Source organism: Antrostomus carolinensis, unplaced genomic scaffold (assembly GCF_000700745.2).
Source record: "Antrostomus carolinensis isolate BGI_N321 unplaced genomic scaffold, ASM70074v2 scaffold56, whole genome shotgun sequence".
In the NCBI taxonomy this organism is placed as follows: domain Eukaryota; kingdom Metazoa; phylum Chordata; class Aves; order Caprimulgiformes; family Caprimulgidae; genus Antrostomus; species Antrostomus carolinensis.
Window position 1 is genome coordinate 3,612 of NW_010320919.1, and position 9,166 is coordinate 12,777.

Here is a 9,166-nt window from a genome sequence, read left to right on the forward strand (position 1 = left end):
GGCTGGATTCCAGCACTTACATGCACTAGTGGTGTAGTTCCATGTGGACATTGTTGTTAGGATGAGTGGCTCCTGTGGTGTGACGTGCTGAGGACAGTGTTTCCTCAATCCAGTGGATGCAACTGTAAAGAAAGTGACACACATCAGTGCTAGCCAAACTCTGGCAGCTCCTAGCTACGTGCATGGTCAGTCTGGTAGATCCTGGGTCAGACCTCAGAGGGATGGTGGGGTATCTCTCTGTGGCTCTTTGTGGCTCCCTTGGCCTGGAGGGAGCTGGCTTGCCTCTCTCCAGATGTGGCTCTTTGCAGTGGAGGCTGGGTTGGAAGGAGCTTGGGTGCTGCAGGCAAGCACAGAAGTGCTGCTGACAGCTTGGGGTGACGATTGTGGATGGGGAAGAGAGAAAAGGAGGGATGTGTGGAGTCCCAGATGTCATAGGGACAGTGGGACTGTGCATGCTGTGCCTGGCTGCAGCTGGAAGGAAAGGCTGTCAGGTAAGAGTTGCAGTCCTGAGCAGGAGCAGTGCTGTGGCGACTGGAACATTCCTGCCTTGTAGGACCTGCTGCCAAGCCTGGATGGGCTAAGCTGCTGGTGAGGAGTGCACACCCAGCACATGAGGAGTTAAACCTGCCTGCAGCAAGTGGAGCCTTGTTCTCACAGGGGGCTCGGTGCTTCCTGTGGACCAACAACCAGGGGATGCTCCAGCCTGGTGATTTGATTGCCCAGCCTTTGTAAGCAAGCCGGGGCTTGAACCCAGAGTCTCTTTGATCCAGGAGCAGCTAAAAGCAAAGCCCCAGCACTGTAGCAATTCACGAGGACTTGTCAACAGAAGGAATTGCTGCCTGCAGACAATGATGTTTAATAAATTGCTCCTAAAGACAAGACCTGTTTGGTAATGCTTTCTGGGATTGTGTTATTGAAACCTGTGAGAGTCCAGGATCCCAAACCCTAACATGATCCCTGCTGTGCCTTTTGTGGCCTTTGGATGGAGCACAGGTCATGGTCTTTAATCTGCCTGTGGTTTCCTTTTACGTCAGACTTCTGCTGTGGCCCAGTGTCTTTCCCGGAGGACACAGCGATAAATCAGTCCCCTGTTTGGGGCTGTACGTGTCCATCCCATGTTGAGCTCCTTTGGAACATGAGACCTGAGTGTGAGCTTCTCAGCTCCTTCTGTTGAGGTTTGATGTTCTTTTCCTTCAAGGGTTGCCTTTCCTGTGGCCCTTAGCTTTGCCCCTGGGCTTGCAGGGAGCCAGGTGGTCTTCGTAGCTGTGGCCTGGGTTGTTGGTTTTGCTTGGGGTTAGCAGCAGCTAAGCATGCTGCTGAGGGATGCAGTGGCAGCCTCAAAGCAGTGCTCTGCCTGTGTCTTCCTTGCATTGTTACAGGTCTGTGGAGCTGGAAGCAAGTGCTGCGGAGTGAAATGAGTCCAGAGTGTATTAGCTCATCCAAACCTTCCTTTTCCCTTAGTGATTCCTCATCGAAGAGGAATAGCCTGTGTTGCTGCTGGATTGATTGCAGAGGCTTTACTCCCTCAATGGTCTGAGCAATGGCAGTGGCAGAAGCATAAAGGTCATAGTGTGGCTATGGTGGGATGGTGATACATCAGTAATGGATTCCCAGCTGGCAAAAAGCTATTGCTGCCACCTTGCTGAGGTTTGTTAATTAGCTGACATACCAACAGTTGGGTTGCTTGGTAGAAAGTGGTGAAAGTGTCTTTCAATCCTGCTCTTTCAGTCTGAGGCTGAAGGGCTGGAGCCTGGGGATGGACTTGGGCTACTCCTACTGCCCACTTCAAGTTAGTGGTGGGGGCTCAGGCATCTCTGCCCAGGTCACCCTTCTCTATCCCAGCTTCCTCTCTGCAGGGAAGTGCACTGTGTGGTTGCTGCAAGTACCCAGGGCCTTCCCCAAGTGAGCTGAGGTGCTTCTTGCCCCTGGGGTGTTGCAAAGGCTCCAGTCAGGGAGAGCAAGGTCCCCACCTATGTGCTGCAGCAGTGCCTTCCTAGGGAACATGGCAGCTTTGCTAACTATTAAAGCAAATGGACAGGGAGCACATGTTTAGCAGTGTGTTACCAAGCTCTCTGTCTAGTTAGGTGCTGAGATGGTGGTGTAAATACATCCAGATCCCACCTCAGGGCTGAGATTTGCAAGCTAGTTGTGTGTCCGCAGGGAGTGTTGGCTCCACAGTGGGGCTGGGACAGCTGTGAGCTCCCCTGCTCAGCCATGGGAGCATTTGAGATCCTCTCTGCTTTGAGAGGCCAGAACAGACTCTGGCCAGCCAGGTCCTCTGCCAGAAGTACTCCTTCTTGGAGGGGTTCTTCCAAGAACCCCTTCCTCGGAGGGGGTGAGCTGGTTGTGCCAGTTTTTGCATCTAGCTCCTTCCATTGCATCCTGATCATAGAATCGCCTGGTTGGAAAAGACCTTTGAGATCATCGAGTCCAACTGTACCTGTCCACTACTAAACCATATCTTTGAGCACCTCACCTACCCACTTTTTAAATACCTCCAGGGATGGTGACTCAACCACTTCCCTAGTTATCCCATTCCAGTGCCTGAGAACCCTTTCAGTGAAGAAATTTTTCCTGATATCCAATCTGAACCTCCCCTAGTGCAACTGGAGGCCATTGCCTCTTGTTCTGTCACTTGATACTTTGGAGAAGAGACAAACACCAACCTCTCCACACCCTCCTTTCAGGTAGTTGCAGACAGTGATAAGGTCTCTCCTCAGCATCCTTTTCTCCTAAACAACCCCAGTTCCTCCAGCTGCTCCTCATCACACTTGTTCTCCAGCCCCTTCCCCAGCTCCGTTGCCCTTCTCTGGACACGCTCCAGCACCTCCATGTCTTTCTTGGAGTGAGGGGCCCAAAACTGAACCCAGCACTGGAGGTGCCACCTCACCAGTGCTGAGTACAGAGGAAAGATGACCCTACAGCAGAAGGATGATACCTATGGGTCTTTGTTTTATTTGTTTCCTGTAAGCCAGCTGTCCCCCTCCACAGCTGGGGCAGATCCAAGGCCTCCTGCCATCAGGGGGAAGAGGAGGAGGATGGTTCCCCTTTGGGGAGGAAGGATGCAGTTTGGGTGCTCTGGGTTTTGCTGCCCTGGACACTGTAGGTGAGTTGCAGCTGATCTGCTGTTAACAGATGCAGAGCATTGAAGGAGCTGGGTTGCACATCTGGCTGAGCTGAGCCTGGGGAAACTTTGCTGAAGTGTCCCTGGAAGCAAGTCTGCAGAATAACGCTGCTGTGGCCTGGCTGGAGAGCGGGGCTGGGCTGTCGAAGCCCTGCAGTGCTGGGCTTGCTTTCCAAACCAAGAAACCTTAAACTTGCACAAAGCCATCTTCCAGATTCCATTCCCATGGTTTACATTCCTTGTTTGGTTACAAGCAGTTTTGGGATTACTCATATCCTTGCATCAGCTGTGATGTCTGAAGATGTTGGTAACCTGGACTCTTTTGGGTACAAAGTGAAATGGAACCTTTCCTTTTCCCTTTCTGTCCTTTGTCCAGAGCTCTTTTAGCTCGGTGAGGAGGTGTCCAGGAGCTGGGCACTGGGCACACCTCGGGGTGGGCAGCTCGGGGTTGAGGGAAGCAAAGCATGGATCTCCTATGGCGCTGGGGATGTGGAGCACTCCAATGTGCTACGAGCTCTGCTGGCACCGCAGCCATGGCAAACGCCTGCTGAGACCTGTGCTGGCTTGTTTTCCTCCACAACTACTGCTCGTTGCAAGTGCTCCAGGCACGCAGGGTGCTGCCATGCCGTGGCACAGGCCACCGGCAGCCAACTTGCCCGTTTCTTCCCCAGCATGGCTGTAGGTGAGTGAGACGGCTGCAGAGCAGCAGGGATCGGGGCTTTGCAGCAGCTCAAGGCCTTGTGGTTGAGGCTGCATTCCCAAGCGATGTCGTTAGGCAAGGAGACAATGATTTTTGGATTGCTTCAAGATGTAGGCGACTCGTCCCGTCAGGCGGGGCAGGCGATGTGCTGCCTGCTCTCCCCAGCTTGCACAGTTGCTCTGTGGCACCCGGATGGGGTTGGGCTACTGGAGTGTCCCCAGGCGAGCGTGTGGGACTGGCACTGACGTGTTAAGTGACAGATGGAAAAACTTGGCTCAAGTCAAGGCCTGGCTGGTAATGCTGCCCCGTGCCCTTGTTGCCTGAAAGATGAGCGTGAAGGTTTGGGCTTGCTGCCGTGGCAGCACCCTTGGTGCTCTGAGGCCTCTTGGTATGGTGCAGCCCTAAATACAACCTTAGAGGTAGCTGATCCTCCGAGGGTGAGTCCTGCCACCCCCCACACATTTTCTATCTATGTCTCCATGATTACAAAGCCCAGCACACCATGAGAGTCTGCAGTCCATGAGGTTCATTGCCTCGTGGCCGGCTATATCCACGGCACAGTGTGGGAGGAGTGTCCAGCCTCAGAGGTGAGCACTACTGAGACACATGCCTGGGCAGTTTGGTGCCACCTCCTTCCCCAAGAGCCCTACAATGTCTCTGTGCCCAGGATGTACCAACCTAGTGCTGTCCAGGTGGAAGCAGGGATGTGGGATCCCCCAAAACTTCAGCCCCAGTTTCCCAGCGCTAGCTCCCAGCTCTCCCAGCATCTGCTCTCAGATCCTTATTACTCTTTTGGTGCATCTTCTTACAGCTCTGGCTGATGAAAATGACAGCACTGATGTCTCTTGCTTTTCTAGCTCTGGAGAATGGCCCCAAACCAAAGCCATTCCCAGGCTGTGCTGCAGTCTGCTGCCAAATCACTGCAGTAATGCTGTGGCAGCACTCGAGGGGGTTGGCTACGATGGGGCTGGAGCTCCTTTGCTGGAGCTATGGAGAGTCCTTTGCTCCCTGGCAAGCTCATAGGATTGAAAACTAGCTCTCCAGAGGTTTGGGGACTGGTGACTAACTTCATAGAGTTGCTAATAAAGTCTGTCCTGGATGTGGCTTTGCTGGTTTTATTTGTCACCCTGAAATGCTCTGCACATGCTCAGCCTTTGGAGGAGGCTGCAACAGCCGAGTCCTGGAGACATCCCAACCCCAAAAAGTCAATTGAGATAATACTCTGTAGAAATACGGGCTTGCAGTGCAGCTGTTAGTGTGTTTTTCCTGGGAAGCTGCTATTTGTCTCCTTAAAGAAATGAAATTGATTTTGAGCAGAGAGATACCTGTGCATGAAGGATGCGTTCAGATCTTTGCCATAACTACGCTCTCAGAGCTGGTATGTGATCTGAGCTTCCTCTTGTCTCCATCCTTGTGTGTCCTGCTGCTGGTTGTCCCCTCCCTGCAGATGATTTGCTCTGTGGTGTGTGGGAACGATACCCTGGGGACCTGTAGGTACCAGTGTGACTTCCCTAACTTTCATCTATTATCTCAACAGGAGGGTTTTACGTTTCAATTAAATATCCTTTGGGTAAAACACCACTGGGTGTTTTCAAGTGTGCTGCGTTTCAAATGTGTTTATCTAATCTGGCTGAAGCTTTCCTGAAAAGCTTTCTGTAGCCACAGTTGAAATGGTTTTAGGCCAGAAACATGTGTTGTGGGTTTCTTTTTCTCCCAGCCAGGGGTGGCTTATGTCACATCCATATGCAGAGCGCGGGTGTTTGCCAGCTCACACATTTGAGCTTGCTGCTTGGCGTTGGCTTGGCGGGACTGTGGCTGGCCCTGCTGTGTTACTATGGGAGAGCTCTGCACTGGCTTGGGCTTGCTAAGCTGGCTTCCAACAGACTTGATGTTGCTGGCTATTCTTTGGGGTGGCTCTTGCTAAGGAAAGAGGAGTCATTTTGCTTCTTTCAGCAACTCCTAGCAATGCAGCCCAGCCCAGATTAGCTCACAAAACCACAGCAGAAACATGCTGTTATGAAGGTGTCCAGTCAAACTGAGCAGGGGTTGCCTTTGTTCTCCGCCAAGCGCTGAAACAGCTGTCTCATCTGCCAGCTTGGGCAGTTCTGGCGGCCTCCAATGGCTAAGCCATGCATGACCATGGCTCTGCCACACAGTGGTGATGTCTCTTGGCTTTATACAGGTTTTTACCTGAACTCTGGTACAATGTCATCCACACAGATATTCTTGAACCTCTGTCCCAAAAGCCCAGATGAGGTGGAGAGGATGTGTGAACCCTGCTGACTGCAGCCATTCCCTGGACCAGGGCTGTACAACTTTTATGGTTAAGTACAGCACTTCCCATCTACAAACACTGGAGCCTGGTGCTGTGGATTTAGAGTACTGTTAAAAGGTGTGTCCAGCTCTGGGATTCCCATGTCTTCCACCCCAAAATGTCTGGACCACGTCTAGCTGCAGGTGGTCTTTCCTTGCAGCCCAAACCTGGTTGGGACGGTGGTTTCCAGCATATGCAGCCAGTCCATCCGTGGCACTTTGGATGCTATTGTCAAAACAAAACACAAGTTTATGGCTCTTACTGCACTTTAACACTTATTTATCCCAGTTTGCTCTGGCACTTGTGCTCATGAGACGGGGATCTTGCTTGAGCTGAACTGGTTGTGTCCATTTCCCCAGAATGGAACATTAGGACATAAATAGTTTTCCCTGTTTCACTGGGGAGCTGGATCCCAGTGTTTCCTGACACCTTGTAGAATCCCTGGCTTCCCATGGGGAGCTTGTGCCAAGCCTTCATCATGTCCCCTATCCACAGAGCTGTGTCCTCCTGCCTGGACATGGGGAATGCATGTGATGAGGCTGCTGAAGCTCTCAGCTGACCACCGCTGAGTGAGATGCCATGGGGCTGGCTGTGATGGGACAAAAGCAGTTGCACTGCTCTTTAGTGCTATACTGCTACTGCTGACAATGTAGTACTAGAAGCACACCTCATTTAAAATATCATGTCTTCATACCCTAATGGCCTACACCTTCAGAGAGAGGTGCCTCATCACTAACTCCAGCACTAGTGATGAGGTGAAAGATTTGGGGATGCTGAGACCCCAAAAGGAGAACTGATCAGTCATCTTCATCATTGAGCCTCTGTCCCAAAAGCCCAGATGAGGTGGAGGGGATGTGTGAACCCTGCTGACTGCAGCCACGACCGGGCTGTACAGCTTTTATGGGGCAAGTGCAGGCTCCTAACGTGCACTGCTGCCTTGTACCTGTTGAGTTCTGGAGTTCTCAACACAAGAGAGACATGGACCAGTTAGAACAAGTCCAGAGGAGGCCACAAGGATGATCCAAGGGCTGGGGCACCTCTCCTATGAGGACAGGCTGAGAGAGTTGGGGCTGTTCAGCCTGGAGAAGAGAAGGCTCCAGGGAGGTCTTATGGCGGCCTTCCAGTACCTGAAGGGGCTACAAGAAAGCTGGGGAGGGACTTTTTATAAGGGCAGTTAATGACAAAACAAGGGGAAATGTCTTTAAACTGGAAGAGGACAGGTTTAGATGAGATATTAGGAAGAAGTTTTTCACTGTGAGGGTGGTCAGACACTGGCACAGGTTGCCCAGAGAAGCTGTGGATGACCCCTCCCTGGAAGTGTTTAAGGCCAGGCTGGATGAGGCTTTGAGCAACCTGATCTAGTGGAAGGTGTCCCTGCTGCTGGCAGGGGGGTTGGAACTGGATGATCTTTAAGGTCCCTTCCAACCCAAACCATTCTATGATTCTATACATGTTTTGTACCGTACAGGTATGGTTTGATGGACATGTGCCTTGGTGCCCTGAAGCATATCTGTGGAAAAAGACAGTCCCAGCTCCTGTAGGTTCAAACCTGAGTGGGTTTGAGTGTCCTGTTCCTCTTTGCTCGTGTCTGTTTGTCCCAGCAGCCTTTTTTGGCACGATCTCAGCTCCTGATACTCTGGAGCTGTTGTGCTGTTGAGCACATAGCTGTGTTTGCGTGTGGTTGGGTGGTCACTACCCTGCTGAGTGCTCTTGGTGAGACAGATCTGGTGTGTGGGGAGCTAGATGTGCGTACCTTTGTAACACATGTTCCCACCTATTGTGTTGCCTTGGGGTATGTGTTCATCTTGTGGTGTTTATGGGACAACTGTCACAGACTGATGGATAGCTCCTACCCTTTGGGGAACTGCGTGGTAGATGACGATGGAAACTTCACTGGACATGCTGACCCTCGGGAGCACAGCATGCTGATGGGGCTTAGCTCAGTACCTAGGAGACAGGACTTCAGGCACAGTCTGTAGCTCTGTCATTCAGGCCACAGGGGTCAGTCCGTGGCTACTCTTGGCGGCCTTAAGTGAGTGCAGTTGACAAGTGATGTCCACCTAGGAGCTGTGGGACTTAACCTGGTTGGGGACAGTCCCCTGGGCATGTTGCCTGCACACCAAGGTCCGTGGCACAATTGGGTGCTGAAGGTAGAAAGCCAGGCTGCAACAAGGTCCACATCCTAGACCTTGTGGTACATCATTGTGCACTGCTCTTCCTCTGACCTCCCAATTCCTTGCTGCCCCCTTCTTGGGGGTTTCTTTGGAGTGACTGAAAATTAGAATTGAACCCACAGTCCCATCTTGCAAAGACTGCAGGCAGGAAAAGCCTCTGGACTACTGTCTCCTCTGTCCCAGTGCCTTGGGAAGAGGCTTCTGTGGTTTTTGTAACGGGAGGACTTTGTTGCTCCGTCCAGGCTCTGGGGAAAGGGTGTTTGCAGACACAGGCCAAGGTGCCCCTGCTCCTGGCTGACATGTGCTTTGAGCTGGGAGACTAGAGCCTCATCCTAGGGAGCAGCAGTGCTGGACAAGCGCCCGTATCTCTGCCTCGCTGTTGCTGTGAGCAGGAGAGCTCAGGCTGGCTGTGCTGGAAATGTGTGGCTGGCCCTGGGTGCCCATGAGCGGCTGCAGGTGGGAGAGGCTTTGCTTGGCACTGGCACTCCATAGCAGACTCCAAAGGCTTTCCAGCATGGAAAGGGCTCTTGAGGCTTTCTAGAATGTGATGATATAAATACTCCCTTCAAAACATCCCTTTCAGAACAGGATCCCTTACCCTTAGCTCTGGGTGACAGATGTCCTGTCAAATTGTGTCCCTTGACTGGGCTTTATACAAGCACCAGGCAGGAGGATGTGGCTGAGCCTTCAAAAAGGAACTGCCCTTCAGCTGGGCTTGGATCTTGTTCATGTAACTTATCCAGGCAACCACTTTCCGAAGATGTCTTCCTTGCAGTGGTGGGAACGCTCCTTTTTGACCACTTTCTTGTTCATCTTCATGCGAGATTACTTCTAAGATGCTCCAAATCTGCCTG

The 9,166-nt window shown here is 52.0% G+C and overlaps 1 protein-coding gene across 1 annotated transcript in view; it reads left to right on the plus strand.

Moving 5' to 3' along the window:
• Positions 1-1,298: 1,298 nt before the first annotated feature.
• Positions 1,299-9,166, plus strand: part of PTK7 (protein tyrosine kinase 7 (inactive)) — a gene marked incomplete at both ends in the record, with an annotated part of 22,686 nt that continues 14,818 nt past the window's right edge. Inside the window, 1 exon segment of the mRNA XM_010169706.2 lies at positions 1,299-1,358. Coding sequence (XP_010168008.2) covers positions 1,299-1,358 — 60 coding nt within the window.